Here is a 20,224-nt window from a genome sequence, read left to right as displayed (position 1 = left end):
GTGAAGTTTTAGGCCTTAGCATATGTAAATTTGAGTTCTGCACCATGCAAAAAAAGAAATGACTAAGTCCATCATTTGCCCCCACCCCCATTTAGCCCCAAAAGTCCCCAAGGTCTTAACATATTTCAATTTGAGTTCAGCTCCACGCAAAACAGCTAAATAGACATACATAGAAAAGTTTGAAAAAATATGGTAAAATAGTCCCCAAAATGGAGTGTTTTTATTAGCCCTAAAACAGCCATTGGGGCACACCTAAGAGTTATCGCGAAGTATAGACAAACAAAATTATATAGAAATCAGTTAGTTACAATTTTTCAGAAAGTTTTATAAAAATCCAAAGCAACAGTTTTTTTAATAAGCACAAAAGTGTCAATTTTAGCTATTTTTACACAAAAGGCACCTCTAGGGAGGTCGGCAACTGGAGTTTTCCTTGAAAATTCCTTTCTGTTACTTTTTCACTCATATCATGTTTAATGTTTGTGCAAAATTTCGAAAAATTCTAAGGCGTAGTTATTGAGAAAAGTGCGAACAGACGAACAGACGAACAGACAAGGGTGAATTTACAGGTCCACCCTCCTTTTGTTGGGGGACCAATAAACAGTTTTATTTGTTAAAATAAAATTGAAAATTTTTTTTTTAATTTTTGAATAATAAAATATTCTTCTTTCAGGAAATACAGACTTTTTTTTTTTTTTTTTTTTTTACGTGCCATTGTGGAGGTAACAACCGGCACGTCCTCAGAGGTTGGAAATTGTCCAATAACAGTGTTAACGTTAGCTGAACGCATGGATCAATAATAACAGGAAATCACCTGTTCGATATTAAGAAGCATGGATGTAGGCATTTATGAGTCCTGTTAAGGAAAAGTTTATCTGCATGATATTTTATTTTTGTAGGGTATTGGATATTTTGGTACAAAATTGAACTCTTTGAATTGAAAATAGCTTTATTTTATTCCTTATAAAATTCTGATGAAAATTCATGTATGAGATGTCTAGTGTAAGCAGGATCGAAAAAAATAACTGATGCTTGAAATCGCATCATAGATTTAGTAAATGTATTCTCTGCAAGTGATTCTACTTAACTCATAGATGAGGTACTTGCAGGTATTGCTACTCCTAGTTAAAGTGAACTTGGGAGTAATGGCACTACAGGGTGACTCTATGCTCCCCAAAACTCATAAATTCGGGTCTCACCCATAGTTTTAAGTTAAGAACATGCTGAAAACCATGTTGAAGTAGACAGTTTAAGTAATTGATAGGTTTTGGAATCAGGGTAGGCAGGAGAAGAACAATTTTTTTTTTAATTATTAAAATAAAAAAAGCTTTGGCAAAGTTTTTTTTTTTTGGTGAGTCATTGAATTAAGAGCGTGCCAAACACACTACCCAAGGTTATTCAAAGGGAACTTCTGCATAAGAGCCCTGTCAATATCTATCTATCTATCTATCTATATATATATATATATATATATATATATATATATATATATATATCGCACCATTACCCCCCCTTCAAATACCCCCTCCCCCAAAAAACTAGATAAAATGTGAGCTGTAGTTAGAAGTTTTATTACGTACTCTAGAGGATGGAATTAATTCATCCAATTAAATATTTTCATAAAAAAAGAATATTTCCTTTTTATTTCTATTTTGACATATGGCCACACAGAAAGTTTTTTATCATTCCACAATGCATTCCACAGTGGTCCAAAAATGGCTGGCCTAAAAGCAAATGGCCGATTCAGGTTTTGACACTCAGTGATTGGGAGTCAAAGCCACCTAATATCTGGATACCTAATCTTATTAGCAGATGGTGTTTACACTGCACACCACAACAAAGTATGTAAATACCTCCATTGGAAGATCTGTGGAGAGATGCAACGATGCAACTTGACAGATCATCGAACATCTGGGAACATGAACCACCACCGATAACATCAATCCAAAAAGGGACAGTGTTCTATGACAAAGACATGCAGATACATAAAAGACGAGGTCATTAAGCCAGACATTGTAATATGGAACAGGCCTGAAAGAACTGCGCTCATTATCAATGTTACAGTTCCAAATGACTTTGGCCGTAATAGAGCTGAAACAAAAAGATAACAAAATATCAAGGCCTAGAAAATGATCTAAAAACAACATCGTCTCTGAAAGAAATAAACATTATACCGGTTGTGATAGGAGCAACTGGCTTAATAAAAAAGAATCTTTAGAAATACTTAGAAGCAATTCTTGGAAGACCAAGCTGAAACAAAATACAGATAGCAGCCATAAAGAGAACAGTGTCTATTCTTAAAAGAGCTCTCGGATATAAATTTGAATCGTAACGCAATCAAGAGTTAGCTCCAGGAGGAGTTAGCTCCCTTGATCTCATAAAACTTACTGAAGTAAAAAAAAAGAAAAGGTGTTCATTCTGTATTTTGTATAAAGAATAGCCATAACTTAAACCAGATGCACACTGAGACAGAACTCACAAAAGTAAGTCACAACTGAACGCGCATACTCCATACGACTGGTGATGCTTTTTCTTTTTGCAATATATTTTTCCAGTAATAATGAAGCTCTATCACGAGAAACCTGTTCAAAACAGCTTAGTGTTGTGCTCAAAACATAGGACAGGAATACTACTACTTATCTGGATTAGAATGAATTTGGGAGTATTGTTAACGATGAAATGACTCTACACTCTCAAAAGATCCCAAAATATAGTTTCGTCAAATAATACAAGACGGATCTCAATTAATAGTGGAACAAAATTTCAATGAAAAAAAATAAAATGAAAGAAGTTGATGCCAAAATATAAAACTGTCTTCAATGAAGAAACAGAGAAATATGTTATAATTTTAATGATGTAAAGTTTCTCTCTGTCAAGTGAATTACTTTTTTCGATATATGCATAGCATATTAGTCACGTCTTAGAATCCCAGAAAAAAAAAGATTAAGGAAGACAAATGATGCCACTGAAAATAATCTTAAAAAAAATGGTTGTGAACTTATTCTAGGCAGACATGATGGCACTTTTGCAAAATGAACAGCAAGAACCTCAAGAGAATATAACAGAATATTAATAGAATGAAATATTAAAAAAAAATGTCTTTTCGTTTTAAGAAATGGAAAATTTCTTCTACCATCTTTCAAAAACAACTCGAGATGAATTTTTTAAAATGAACGAGTTAAGCCTTGCATTATTTAGATCATGTGGACGACTATTCTCATCTCGGTTGTTATTTTCACAACATTTTGACCGATGTAACCTCCAGCCTTCTTACAGTGCATATTTTCGAACATTGAAAATTTTTATGTTAAACTCTGGAATGTATACAGAACTTCAGTGAACCCTTTATTTAATCCATGAGGACAGATTATTTTGTTCTGTTAGCCATGACTGTTAAGAAATGCTAATTATTATATTATTTTTATTTATTATCGTCTACCTAAGAATAGCATAATAATGAATTAACGCTTCTACCTGCAGTTTGTAATTCCGTATAGGTTTCCAAGTTTGACATAAAGATTCCCAAAAGGGTTGAACTGAGCCTGTTGAGTTGAAATCCAGTTGCATGTATTGCATTCACAGTGGTAGATTGTTTTCATTCATGACTGTGTAGAAATGTTAATTATTAATTTATTTTTACTTACAATAAGGACCATCACTCGCTGATCCCAGTACTGATAATGAAATGCGGAAGGGGGACACGAGTGGTGTAATTGCCATGAACATGGAGAACTCTGAAATATGCTCAATTGAGTTTAGTTGGATCATTTGCTCTGATTTACACTGTAATTTGATTAAAAAAAGGTATGAACCCCACCCCCTTCATAATTATGAATGAAATAGAAACTTGTTCCCAATGAATCATTTATAATAGGCATCATCATTAAATGATACAGAAGGGTTGAACTGAGCCTGTCGAGTTGAAATCCAGTTGCATGTATTGCATTTACTGGCAGTATGATGCCATTTGGTAGGTAAATGTTACTGGAAAATAAATCAGAATGAAAAGATAGAGTTGTGATGCATTCGAAGGTGGACTTCACATCAACCAATTGTTATTATGTTCATCAGGAGTTATCTTCTCTTTAATGACTCTAGAAAAGATACTTTTCATCATAGGTGGCACTGTTGTGAATCTTTTCAGGAGATACTAATTTGCATATGAATGATGGTGTTCATAATAGTGAAAGCCATATATCTATTTATCTCTCTTTCTCTCCTTCTCTCTCTCTATATATATGTCATTAATTGTTTTATTATTATTTAAGCATTTAAAAAAATGTTATATTCGAGAAATATATATATATATATATATATATATATATATATATATATATATATATATATAATGGTTGTCTGAGGAACGGTTGCTACCAAACTCCTTTGTCAATTTTTGGTCTACAGGTTTGAAATAGGGGATTCGAATTTGTGGAACGGATTCGATTTGATCTTTAGTCGGTAAAAATAGCAGCTAAAGGGTCAAAGTTGAAAAAAAATCGGAACTTGGCAGCGTGTAAGTCAACTTGAAGTGCTCTTGTATGCAAGCGTAAGTATATATTCATTAAAGTCAGTTCATTTATTACTGTTTCTTATTATTTGACGATGATAACTCAAACAGTAATGACTAAAGCTGGAGCACTATATACATGGTTTCGATTCTAGCTGATACCATCAAAGTCATATATATATATATATATTTTTTAACTACTATATACAGGGTACAATATAATAATCGATAGAGAATTGATTCTATAATAATAGATATGAAATCTACATGAGCATATTTTATGACCAAACAACGCCGGCCAGCCACTACTGTATATTGGGTACAATATAATAATCAATAGAAAATTTGCCCCATAATAATAATAATAATAATTATGAAATCTGCATGAATTAAAATGTCAAATTTCAAGGTATTTTATGATTGGGCAGCGCCTAGCAACCTGCTAGTATATATATATATATATATATATATATATATATATATATATATATATATATATATATATATATATGTGTGTGTGTGTGTGTATGTATACGTAAGATTGACATTTGTTAGTGAAAAGCAGATGGCTTCCATCTTGTAGGAATTGATTAATGTTTTTATGTCCTCTATTCCTTTCACATAACTTTATATGTTATTTATATTTTACTCTCACGAATATCTTAATGTTTTCCAGAAAATGTCAAGCAAGATTACAGAAACTAACAATGTCAATCTAAAAATTTGTGGTTTATAAAGTGACCGCAGTAATTATATATGGAACACTTATGTAGGAAAACGTAACATGCGGCCGCAGTCGAGATTGAATTCACTACACGAGTTTGTAGTGTAATTCAAATTTTGTCCGTAGCTGCATACTTGATGCTTTTCTAGGGCTATCAAGAGTATTTTTTATTGTGACGTCATCACTAGATGGGTTGCCTACCATGGTTTAAGAGAGGCCCATCTACCCTTGAGAGAAGTAGCACCAGTTTCCCAACCTGGCATTTTACCTTGCAGTACATACAGCACCTCGCCTTCCCAAATGGTCACCTATCTGGTACTGGCCAGACTTGATGTTGCTTAACTTCGATGATTTGACGAGAACCGGGGTGTTTCAACATGATTGTGCCATACAATATATATATATATATATAATAGTGTAATTCGAAGTATACACGACTTAGACCAATTGCATCGGATATCGATAACAAAAAAAAAATACAATGGTTTCATTCCTCAGCCATGTCAAAGCACTAAGGAAGAGATTAGACTTCAGTATGCACAACTTAAATCATTGCATGTAGAAACCAACTACCATATGATGTAGCAATTTGTATTCAATGAATTATTCTTTATGCATAGTTTCCAATAGGTATTATGTTTTGGAATTAAACAATGCAAAAAAAATGTGCGAACCTGTGTTTGCGAATGTTTACTGCACAGACCGTGATCGTCTACTTGTTGTGCTCATCCTAATTCAGTGCTTGATTCCAACATGTACGTGGTCTCTATCACTGCTGTAATGAAAGGATTCTTATTCTAAAAAAAACTGCAACATCAGTTAAGACAAGTAACAATGTTTTAATTTGACAAGTCACAATGTTTTTTGTTTTTACTGAAAGAAGCTCACAAATCAAACATATCTTGGAAAGTACAACAATAAACGGCCTATTAGCAAAAGCCTAACTATCTCTGAGACTCAAACAAACCCAACTAACTTCCCTGCCATCTCTGTTAGAATAGATATAGCTACTGATGTCATTTACACCAAACAATCAAGCAACTTCTAAAGGCTAAGCTGCTTATCTATAGACATAAAAAAAACTCACTACCCTAGTTTGTCATGTATATGGGCAGACATTAATTTTTTCAAGATTTAAATGGTTCACAATGACATAATGAAACCTCATATCCAAGAAAACATTACTCTTACAATCACTCATTTCTTGAGTGGTTCCTCTTCCCTTAGCGAAATGTTTCACCCATCGTAGGCCTTTCAACGGCCAGCATTACAATTATCCACTCTAGTTGCCATGTAACATGCACGCGTTTACATATGCCATGAAACAAAATGGAAAAGAAAGGATAATTACACTTGAATTTGTTCATAATCAGAGCTTTATTATTATTCATTATCATTTATTATTATTCATTATTATTTATTATTATTCCTTATTATTTATTATTATTCATTATTATTTGTTATTATTCATTATTATTTGTTATTATTCATTATTATTCATTACTATTCATCATTATTATTATTATTTGTTATTATTTATTATTATTTATTATTATTTATAATAATATTAATAATAATAATTCATTGTTATTCATTATTATTTATTGTAATACATTATTATTCATTATTATTCATTATTATTTAATATTTATTATTATTTATTATTATTAATTATTATTCATTACTATTTATCATTATTCATTATTATTTATTGTTATTAATTATTATTCATTATTATTTATTATCATTCATTATTATTCATTATTATTTATTATCATTCATTATTATTTATTATTATTCATTATTATTTATAATTATTCGTTATTATTTGTTATTATTCACTATTATTTATTATTATTTATTATCATTCATTATTATTTATTGTTATTCATTATTATTTATTGTTATTCATTATTATTTATAATTATTTATATTATTCATTATTATTTATCATTATTCATTATTATTTATTATTATTCATTATTATTTGTTATTATTTATTGTTATTCATTATTATTCATTATTATTCATTATTATTTATTATTATTCACTATTATTTATTGTTATTCATTATTATTCATTATTATTTATTATTATTCATTATTATTTATTATTATTCATTATTATTTATTATTATTCATTATTTATTATTATTCATTATTATTTATTATTATTCATTATTATTGATTATTATATATTATTATTCATTATTATTTATTATTATTCATTATTATTCATTATTTATTATTATTCATTATTATTCATTATTTATTATTATTCATTATTATTTATTATTATTTATTTTTCATCATTATTTATTATTATTTATTATTATTTATTATTATTCATTATTATTTATTATTCATTATTCATTATTATTATTCATTATTATTTATTATTATTCATTATTATTCATTATTATTTATTATTATTATTATTATTTATTATTACTTATTATTATTCATTATTATTTATTATTATTCATTATTATTCATTATTATATATTATTATTCATTATTATTTATTATTATTTATTATTATTTATTATAATTCATTATTATTTATTATTATTCATTATTATTTATTATTATTTATTATTATTCATTATTATTTATTATTCATTATTATTTATTATTATTCATTATTATTTATTATTATTCATTATTATTCATTATTATTTATTATTATTATTATTTATTATTACTTATTATTATTCATTATTATTTATTATTATTCATTATTATTTATTATTATTTATTATTATTCATTATTATTCATTATTATTTATTATTATTATTATTATTTATTATTACTTATTATTATTCATTATTATTTATTATTATTCATTATTATTTATTATTATTTATTATTATTCATTATTATTTATTATTACTTATTATTTATTATTATTCATTATTATTTATTATTATTTATTATTACTTATTATTAATTATTATTCATTATTATTTATTATTATTCATTATTATTCATCATTATTTATTATTATTCATTATTAATCATTATTATTTATTATTATTCACTATTTATGATTATTCATTATTATTCATTATAATTTATTATTCATCATTATTTATTATTACTCATTATTATTTATTATTACTCATTATTATTTATCATTATTCATTATTATTTATTATTATTCATTATTATTCATTATTATTTATTATTATTCATTATTGTTTATTATTACTTATTATTTATTACCATTCATTATGTTTTATTGTTATTCATTATTATTCATCATTATTTTTTAGTATTATTATTTATTATTATATATTATTATTCATTATTATTTATTAATATTGATTATTATTTATTATTTTTATTATTATTCATTATGATTTATTATTACTTATTATTTATTATTATTCATTATTATTCATCATTATTTATTATTATTCATTATTATTTATTATTATTCATTATTATTTATTATTATTATTTTTTATTATTTATTATTATTCATTATTATTCATTATTATTCATTATTATTCATTATTATTTATCATTCATAATTATTTATTATTATTCATTATTATTTATTATTATTGATTATTATTTATAATTATTCATTATTATTTATTTTTATTCATTATTATTTATTGTTATGTATTATTATTCATTATTATTTATTCTTATTTATTCTTATTCATTATTATTCATTATTATTTATTCTTATTCATTCTTGTTTATTTTTATTCATTATTATTTAATCTTATTCATTATTATTTATTATCATTTATTATTATTTATTTTTATTTATTATTATTCATTGTTATTTATTCTTATTCATTATTATTTATTATCATTTATTATTATTCATTATAATTCATTATTATTTATTATTATTTATTATTATTATTTTATATATATATTTTTATTATTATTCATTATTATTTATTATTATTCATTATTATTCATTATTATTTATTATTGTTTATTATTATTCATTATTACTGGCGTACCCAATTTTGTTATAAATACTCTCCCCGGTCTTTTGTATTATTTCTTCGTCTTTACTCTTGTCAAGATAATTAGTTTCACTCAGAACAAGATTCATAGTGGATTAAGTGGTACAGTTTTATGTAACAAATTTGACTTGCTGAAGAATTCTCAAAATATAAAGGACCTTCTTAGTTTTGTGTTGGGCACATTTAAGGATCTTGGATGGTAATGATTGAATACATGATTCAACGAATTGAACTTCCTCAGAACACACAAAATACTTAGAAAAACAATGATATCTTGGGTAATTGTTCATTCTCTCTCATTCTCTCTCTCTCTCTCTCTCTTTCTCTCTCTCCTCTCTCTCCGTCTCTCTTTCTCTCTCTCTCTCTTTCTCTCTCTCTCTCTCTCTCTCTCTCTCTCTCTCTCTCTCTATATATATATATATATATATATATATATATATATATATATATATATATATATATATGTATATATACAATAAAGTACTATTTGTGTTTATAGAGTTATATATCATAAGCTTTGTATGTCAAGTAAACGTTAGAAATCTGAAGTAGCCCTTCAATTATGTTTGGGCAACTTTCATCTTATCACAAGGATTGGAGCTCATTAGTGGTTAATCTTGAAGAACCTCTCTTTATTGAAGCCTATTATATTTCATCAGCGGAATGTACATTTCAATTGTGAGAACAACTTTACAATATTACAAATCAAAAAAGAGATGAATTAATAAAAATCAAAAGGAAAATTCAATAAGTTATTTTTGATTAACTTGAACTCATATCAGATGGTAATGACAATTTTTTTTTTTGCATATATTCATCATTTTTAATATATATACACATATGTGCCCTTTCCCCGGTGTATTGCTGCAGTCTAATTCAAGGAATTCCCAAAAGATTGCAGGCTGTTAAATTGCAGAAGAGCTATGCTACTAAATATTAACTAGTTCATTGTGTTTCTGTTGTATTTGTGTTGCATTAATGTCCTAAAGTTAGATTTATATAACAATTTTCCATTGTGCGGACTTTCTTTTTGTCTCCTCAATTTGAAGTTATTTTTTTAAAATTGACATGAACATTAGAATATTTCAATTAAAAGTCAAATATGAACAGGTAAAATTATAGAAGAATAAAAGGCGAATCAAATGAGGTATAGGTTGCTTAAACAATTACATTAAATTTAGCTTAAATTTGCAGTGTTTGAAAAAATTACAAGTGCGGACTTTCTTTTTGCAAGCACTGTACATGTATATATAGGTTGATGAGAGAGTTCTTGCTGAATTTTTCATTTTTATTTCAAATAATGTACTTTCAAACAAGGTTTTGTTATAATACCTTTACTTCATATATCATTTCTATCTAATCGTTTAATTTACAATCGTTTTATTTCAATTGTCTTTTCTTTTGAAAACGTTGAATACAAGATGGAAAAAAAAGCAAATTCGCACAATTTTCTTATTTCAATTTAAGCTAGGCTGAAAAGCTGTTAAAACAGCTCGAAGCATTTGGCCCAGGAACGCACAGTGCAATGGTGATTTGAGAAATTGCATGGTGGCGATGAGTGATTAGCATACTGGTCAGCCATCAGATGTTTACAACAATCAATTAAGAGCCTTAGTCGAAGCGAATCGACACACAACTGTTAGAGAACTTGCTTCTGAATTAAACATAACCTTGCTAAGTGGATGCCTCATGAATTGAACAACAACTAAAAGAAACGCCTTTATTGAAGTGTCATTTCCCTCCTTTTACGCAACAAGAACGACCCGTTTCTTGATTGGGTTGTGACTTGCAATGAAAAGTGGGTCCTTTATGACAACTGATGATGCTCAGCTCAGTGGTCTGACGCCAACGATGTTCCACAACATTTTCCAAAGCCAGAGTTGCACCAAAAGAAGGTCATGCTGATTGTTTGGTGATCTGCGACCGGTCTAATCGATTACAGTTTTTTGAATACAGGTGAAACCATTATGGCGGAAAAGTACTGTCAACAAATTGATGAAACGCATCAGAAATTTCGACAACAACACTCAGTATCAGTCAACAGAAACGGCCTAATTCTCCTCCACAATAACGTCCGTCTGCACGTTTCTAAACCGACCCTGCAGAAGTGAAATGAATTGGGTTACGAAATTCTGCTTCATCCACCATACTCTCCAGACCTTTCACCTACCGACTACTACTTTTTCAAGTATCTCAATATTTTTTTGTGTGAGAAATGCTTCAAAAACTTAAGCGATATGAAAAACGCCTTCAGGGACTTCATCACCACCAGAAAGCAAGATTTTTAGATTACTGACATAAATACAATTGTTTTGCGTTTGCAAAAGTGTGTTGATTATGATGGTGCTTATTTCGATCATTTTTGTTTGAGCCAGGATATGTTCATTTGAATTAAAAAGTTGAAAACAGCAAGAACTTTCTTATCAACCTGATATTATTATTTCATGTATTTACATAAAATGCTATTAGGCGATATAATATTTTATGTATCAATTTTTAGTATTTGTTTCAACAGTTCTCTATATGTAAGTAGAGCCAAGTTAAGTTACACAGAATCTTCCATGTTTCACCCCCTTAAGGACTCGCCAGGCTAAAATTTCCACAACTTACTATATATATATATATATATATATATATGTATATATATATATATATATATATATATATGTGTGTGTGTGTGTGTGTGTGTGTGTGTGTGTGTGTGTGTGTGTGTGTGTGTGTGTGTGTGTGTGTGTGTTATATTGGCTGATAACAGTTGTTTAATGTTTTTGTGACGTTTATATAATTTCTAGTGGGATTTTTGTCAAATGTGTACGAAATCATACACACGTTGTTAATTCAATATGACAACAGACAACCCAATAGCATAACAAAATAAGATCACAAAATCGTCCGACAGTAGTAAGTGTCCACTTTCTTGACATTCTTATTAATCGGAACATCTATTATTTTATTGTTTTCCGTTTTTTGCAATTCCTGTTCAGGTTAAAATGTGGGACGTCCGATTGTTTCTGTTTTTAAGTCATTTTCTATGCCCCCTCCCAACTCTTTAATTGAAATGTAGGGTTGACGTCACTGCTCCGCAATCGACGATCCTTGTGCATTGCATGTGTATACCTACATCGTTTTTTGTTAGTGTTGCATCTGTCTGATGCTATTTGAACGATTACATACCATTTTTTATGCATAAAAATGTTAAGAGTCTGAGGCCACTAGGAATGGTATTAAAATGAAAAGAAAATATTTTGAATACATATTTCCAGAATTTCAATTTGAATAAAAAATAATGCCTTTGGAAACCACATATAAAACGTAAATATTTTTTAAATTAAAAATCATTCAACTTTTCTTTTTTAAAATAAAGCATGTTATTTAAAAACTATGCATTAGTGTTTTTCCAAGACAATTCAACTAAATAAACACGAAACAGAAATAAACAGAAATAAAGATCCTTTGAAAATTTAAAACGTTCAACAACTCTCCTCCCCGCTGAAACAAATACTAGCAACAGTTAGTTTTTTTAAAGACATAGGATATCTTTTACAAGAAGTGGACGTGGAAGGGACACATACACACACATATGAAATAAATACCGGCCATGCTCATCTGGGGAAACATGCTTCATCACATTGTCAAAATCTTAATAACAAGGACAGAGGACTGACGAATCTAAGATCAACTGCTGGATTTTATCCTATATCCTATATATCGAGATCAATAAAATTTAGGTTCAAATAACAAACACTGTAATGTATAGTTTTAAATAAAATAATGTGTGTGCATATAAAATTGCACCAATTGAAGAGATGATTGTACTCGGCGATTTCAATGTGCGTGTTAGTCAGGACCATGACATATGAGGTGCACTTGGCCGTTATGGCATCGGCAAAGTTAACAGTAATGGTTTATTTTTACTGCGGCTTTGTTCAGAATTTGATCTTGCAGTGTCTAATAGATTCTTTCATCACTTAACACCCCCGAACAAAGCATGGGCATATGATCGACTTTACACTCGCACATAAAAGTGACATTAGAGACATGTGCAGTGTGCGCGTCTTGCGTTGTGCTGAATTTGAAACTGATCACAAGTTGGTACGTGGAAAATTTAAGCTCTGCATTCGTAGAAAGATTCGAATGGCAGGGGTTAGGGTTTCCAAACGTGTTGATGTCTCCAAACTAAGAGATCCTGCAATTCGCATGGCTTTGGAGAAAAAACTAAGCACAGTTGAGTTTGATGATACCTGGGAAACTTTTAAAGATCAGGTATATACTCATGGAGTGGAGATACTTGGTCTGCAGAAGTCTGCACATAAAGACTGGTTTGATGATAATTATCAATTGATAAAGGTTCTCTTAAAGGAGAAAAATGTCCTCCATGAGAAACTTTTGAATGACAATCTTAGAAACAGAACAGTCGTTGAAAGGAAATACAAGGAGCATAAGACAGTTCTACAGAGAGAGCTTAGGAGAATGAAGAATATGTGGTGGTCCAATATATCTGCAGAGGTTCAATCTGCTTACGACCGGAAAGACACTAAAGACCTACATAGTCTTCTTAAGCAGGTTTTTGGCCCCAAACCTGCTCCTTTTGTACCTTTACTGTCCAAAGATAGGTCAACTCTCATCAAAGATCCAGATAAAATCAGAGAGAGATTTGTTTTTAAACCCATCAACTGTTGATGAAAATGTCATTAGTGGTTTGCCTCAGCTTGATATTCTTCATCACATGGATAAGTTGCCCTCACTCATTGAGGTTGTCTCTGCTATGGAGAGGATAAAGCCTGGGAGAGCATCAGTCTGCATTCCTATTGAGCTGCTTCAATATGGAGGGATGCATGTAGCCAACACACGCTGATCAAAAAGTTTTGGGGAAAGGATCAAAGTCTGACTGTGATCATCAACGGTGTGAAACAGGGGGATATTCCGGCTTCTACTCTATTCTCAATTTACTTCGCAGTGTTTCTTGCATATGCATTTAAGGATTGCTATAAAGGTGTCTATTTCCGCTTTAGAATTACTGGCAAAGTATTTAATCTAAGAAGATTTAATGCAAAGTCACAAACGTTTGGAGGTTTAGTTAGGGAACTACTCTATGCTGATGATGCTGATTTTGTGTCTTACTCGGAGTGTGATATGCAAAATATAGTGAATTATTTTTCAGCAATATATGACGCCTTTGGCTTAACTATCAGCATTAAGAAGACGAAAGTGATGTTCACCCCTGCACCTGGCGCTCCGTACATTGAGTCAAACATCTATGTAGGGGGAAATAGACTGGATGTTGTAGACACATTTGTGTACTTGGGTAGCACAATCTCCAGAGATGACTCTCTAGATGCGGAGATACGTCTCCGCATCCAGAGGGCTAGCATGGCATTTGGAACACTAGAAAAGCGGCCGTGGTGTGATCGTGACATTTCTGTCAGAGCCAAGATCAGTCTTTACTGGATCTGTGTGCTTTCTGTTTAGCTTTAGACATCTGAATGTTGAACAACACAACGTCGGCAATTGAAGCAACTCGAGAGATTCCATCAGAAATGCATCAAACTAATTCTAAATGTGAAATGGCAGTCTCTGACACCTGACATGGATATTCTTGAGAAGGCTTGGTGTTTAAGCATCGAAGCAATGGTGATATAAGGAACCGGTTGCGCTGGGTCGATCACGTTGTTTGAATGGAGGATGCGAAGCTGCCTAAGCAGTTGTTTTGTGGCGAGCTTAAGACTGGGAAACGTCCTCAACATCGACCAAAGAGGCGTTTCAAGGATTGCATAAAGGACGATCTTAAAGCTTTTAAGATTCCTGTTCAGAACACGAAGACCCTGGCAGAACGTCGGCCTGAATGGAGGAGGCTAGTTGGAGGGAGTTCTGAATTTTTTGTCAAAGGAAAAAATTACTCATGCTGAACTCAAGAGAAGCCTTCGGAAGATGAATGTGTCAATTTTGCCCATTGAATTGAAGAGCTGGAAATGTGAGGCTTGTAATTGCGTGCTCTTCTCAAAAGCAGCTTACATTAACCATAAAAAAAACACATGCCGCAAGCAAATTGAGCAAAAAAAAAAAAAAACGGAACCAGAAGTGAAACAAGTTTTAATGCACAACTTTGCCTGCCATATGTGTGACAGACTGTGCAAGTCTAATGTTGGCCTGAAAAGTCATCTTCGAGCTCATGGTCAGGGTTTAGGTGTTGGTGAGGATTGACCTGATAACTATGATGAGGTTGGTGGGGAGCATTGGGATGGCTAACGTCTGTAAAGACGATGAAATTAATATATATAAATATATATATATATGATGATTGCAACGTCTTGTCAGACGAGTGCCACTCCCTCAGACATTTAAAATCCATGAGCCCAAATGGCTGAGAGAGTATCTATACAAATATGATGTTACAGAGTCTTAGCTTTGTACGACAGCTAAGTCTCTCTCTCGGTTCAAAATGTTGAGATCCAGCAACAAGTAAGAGCAAGATAGCCAGCAACAAATTAAACTGCAGACCAGCTTAATGCGGGTAATGGTCTTCCGCTTTATGGTTTTTTAAATCAGAGATTTGCTTCTCCTAGAAAAGGTTGCCTTCACCATGGCTTACGGGAGCCCTTTCCACCCCAATACACATATACACACACACAAATATACACGGTGCTAGTTGGCTGTTGACCCAGAAAAAGAGTTCATTCGCCCTTTGGAATGTCTTGTTTTTAATCCTTCAGGGAGACTAGCCGCCCTCCTCACCAAACAAGTCTGGTGGGGGAACCAGTTTAGTCGTCGGTGACCCGACCATGAGGCAGGTAGTACTGGGTTACATGGTACCAGTAGCATATGACATGATCTGACATAAAAATGACATGACCTGACATATATATATATATATATATATATATATATATATATATATATATATATATATATATGTATATATATACATACATATATATATATATATATATATATATATATCTTTAATTCCAACTATATTTCTCGTCGCAGTTAACATTAGCCAAGGGGTTTACTCCTTGCTAATGGAGTCAGAGATGGCTTTGTGGCCGGGTTCAAATCTCCTGACCGGCACTAATCATGACTCCCTGCACTGAATATTCCCGAAAGAATAAAACACTAGTATTTGTAGGTATAGAAAATAATTATAGTAAAATATATATATATATATATATATATATATATATATATATATATATATATTACTATAATCATTTATTATATAAAAAATAGTTTTCATATAATGCTGTTTCAATTAATGTCAGTACGAGCAAATTCATAGATTCGCTAATATCTTTTCTCTGATGAGAAGAACACGTCTCTTTGAAAGTCCGTGGATTAAGAAATATCGTATTTGAGTATCCTGCCGAACAATAAATTCATGTAAAATATAATTTACAGTCTAAAATTTGTGTTCTTTATATATATATATATATATATATATATATATATATATATATATATATATATATATATATATATATATATATATATAGTTGAAATGAAAATACGTTCGATTACATACCTAATGGTTCATTAGCAAGTTGCGAGTTTCCTTGCTTGCAAAGTTTAGCATTATCTGTGTATGGTGATACTTCGGAATTCCATATTTGGTAATCCAATGATAGAATTTTGTTTTTGTGCTTCGCATTACTCGGTAGCAATGACACTTCCTGTATCCACATCTACAACGGAAATAAAGTGCGCATATATAAACATCTGGGATGATGGCCACAATTTAATAGAGAATCCAATAAATTGAATTTCCTCAGAGACATTTGGAAAAAAAGAAGAAAAAAATACTTATAAAATTACATTTCTTTTTTAGGATTCGTTAAGCTCTCACCGCTCTCTCTCTCTCTCTCTCTCTCTCTCTCTTTCTCTCTCTCTCTCTCTCTCTCTCTCTCTCTCTCTCTCTCTTTCTTATATATATGGAGTTATAAAATGTCATCAGAATAACATTGTATGGATTTAAAAAATTGGTAAAAGTCCAGAATAGTTAACGAGCGAGAACTCATAAACCAAAACAAAGCAAAAGTCTTGAATAGCCTAATTTTAACGTTTATAGTAGTTTAAATTTTACTTTTTTGATTGTATCAAACCTGTCTTGTGATACTCGACATTTAATGTCTGTAGACATATGTGTTTACTATTCGGTACTTTTGCCTCCAAAATTCTATCTGATAAATGGCAGATATTGTTAAGAATGCAAAAAAAAAAAAAAGAAAAAAAAATGAAGCAGGTGGCTCAAACCATCTCCATAGCAAGACGCTGGCCTCTTGCCGAATACACTTCCAGCAATTTATTTATACACATGGATAGAATGATCGCTGTTCCAAGAAGTTTTCCATATCATCTCTGCTGTCGATATCTTTTCTGATGCAATATGTAATATAGCCCTTGTTATTTTCCTAAACAAGGCTTCAAATACGAACGTCTATAATGTATTATTTGTATTGCTATTCGCATCTTGAGTGTTATTCGCACAACATTTCGGTTGATGTAACCTCCAACCTTCTTCAGGTATATCTCGTCGAACCTGCGAATATTTCTGCCAAACTCAGGAATCTGCACAGAATTTTGAATGAACTCCTTTATTTAATCCACGTTCCATCATGACTGGATAAGAATATTAAATAATTCACGATTGTACTTTCAGTGTTTGAACCTTCAACCTCCAGAAGAGTGCAATTTTAAACTGAATTTTACTAAGTCTTTTATCCACTACACTATGCGATCTTGACTGATAGAACAGGAGCATACTATCTGCATGGATTAAAAAAGGGTTTCGTTTGGAATTCCGTGCAGATCCTCAGGTACAACAGAAAGATTCCCGAGTTCTACAAGATGTACCTGAAAAAGGTCAGAAGTTACATTGACTGAAACGTTGTGCGAATTCAATTTACCTCTAGTCTTTTGTCAAAAGACTGTTATTCATATAACCTTTTGGTTAATGTAACCTCCGACCTTCTTCAGCTGTATCTTGTCAATTTGGGAATCTTTCTATCAAACACAGAATTTTAAACGGAACGTTTTATTTAATAGATGATGGTAGCATGCTTGTTGTGCAAATTAAATTTACCTCAAGTCTTTCTGGCCATTTTTATAATGACATTATGTTCTTCTTAAGAATGTACACCTATTGATGTCTATGAGAAACACTTTTAACGACTACTATAATCAATTTTATGATGAACTAGCAGGACTTGTTAACCATAAAAAATTAAAGTATGGTTGTTATTGGTGGCCAACCCTCAACCTCCTGTTAAGAACGGCTTTCAGAATAGATACTCCAAACCTCCCTATGTTAAGACCAGCTTTCAGAATAGACAGCCCCAACTACCTCATGTTAAGAACGGCTTTCGGAATAGACACCCCAACCATTGAAAAGCACTTTCTCTGCCACAGTAAAATGAGATTTTCATGATCAGCATAGTCGAAAACCTATAATAGTCGTCATGCTAAAGAAAATTGTAAAAATTTAAAAATTATTGTCTTCTGTATAGAGTGTCACCAACCGATTAATATGTTTAATTTTTTTGTTTTTTCAGCACGATTTTAATCTGTAGCGTGCGACGACAAGTGGTTAATATGTTAATTTTGTCATCATAAAGTTTAACCATAGAGTATTATAATCTTGAAAAAGCCTGCAAATTTTCATGTAGTTTTGTCCTATAGAATCAAAGGTATGAGCATTTCAATATTCAATTTGGCTACGAGTATATATATATATATATATATATATATATATATATATATATTCATATATATATAACCAGAACCTATAAATAAAATATGCTCAAATATATTTACATTTGTATATATATAGTGTCAGCTTTAGTTTTGATGCTTTGGGATGAATTTTGGTTAAGGGTTTTTTTGTCTCCCTTGTAACCTTGCCAGGCCACTAATATATATATATATATATATATATATATATATATATAAAGCTGAATGTGTGTGTGTGTGTGTGTGTGTGTGTGTGTGTGTGTGTGTGTGTGTGTGTGTGTGTGTGTGGTCACGAATAGGATCCTATATGGTTGACTATTTTAAAAAACTGATTACATATAATGATAGAAGATGTATCGAGACACAGGAATGGGTATTTTGATCTGGCAGAACGGTGGTTCATTAAAATTGTGGGATCTGCGTTCGCGCCTGGTCCACAAAGTATGGAAATAAAAAATTTAAAAATTTAAAAAAAAGGTTACAAGTGTTTTTGATATAGATGTACATAATAATACTTTGATAAGTATGTTTTAACTTAAATAGGGATGGTATAATAAAATTGTGGGGTCTGCGTTCGCACCCGGCCTCCATAGAATGGAAATAGGCACAACTTTAATAAAGACTTTTCATGTCTATCTGCGTATGTATACTTTGATAACTATGTTTCAGTTTGAAGAAATATGGTATAATAAGATTATGAAGTGTTCGTTCGCACCTGACCTCCATAGAATGGAAATATGCCACAAAGTTTAACAAGGTTTTTTAATATAGATCCACAGAATATTGTGATAAGTGTTTCAGTGTGAAAAGGTATGGTATAATAAATTATGGGGTTTATCAATTTTATTTTTACTTTCATCATATTTTGCTTTGGTTTTGATACCCCCAAATTCAACCCAAATTTGCAACCCTTCCTTTTCATAATCTATCATACTTTAATAAATCAGAGTCCATTTTCTGTAGGCTGTTTTCGAACCCAGTCAACGACGGGTACTTTTGCTAGTATATATATATATATATATATATATATATATATATATATATATATATATATATATATATATATGATGATGATGAAAATAATGGAAATAGTATTCCGACAAAATAGAGAAAATAAAATGGAACAAACCGTATTATGTGTTCATCAACGTTTCGTCTTTATTTACTTCCAGAGGAAGTCTCGAAATAAAGACGAAACGTTGATGAACACATAATGCGGTTTGTTCCTTTTTATTTTCTCCCTCTCTCTCTCTCTTTATATATATATATATATATATATAT

General features: G+C 30.5%; 1 protein-coding gene across 1 annotated transcript in view; it reads right to left on the bottom strand.

Moving 5' to 3' along the window:
- Positions 1 to 16,899, bottom strand: part of LOC145243073 (uncharacterized) — an 80,641-nt gene extending 63,742 nt beyond the window's left edge. The window contains exon 1 of the mRNA XM_080106175.1: positions 16,740 to 16,899. Within this exon, the coding sequence (XP_079962301.1) occupies positions 16,740 to 16,899 (160 nt within the window). The remainder of the gene's footprint in view (positions 1 to 16,739) is intronic.
- Between the last annotated feature and the right edge of the window lie 3,325 nt (positions 16,900 to 20,224).

Source organism: Euprymna scolopes, chromosome 21 (genome assembly GCF_053919585.1).
Source record: "Euprymna scolopes isolate OS-2025 chromosome 21, ASM5391958v1, whole genome shotgun sequence".
In the NCBI taxonomy this organism is placed as follows: Eukaryota; Metazoa; Mollusca; class Cephalopoda; order Sepiida; family Sepiolidae; genus Euprymna; species Euprymna scolopes.
This window is presented reverse-complemented; position numbering and strand designations above follow the sequence as displayed.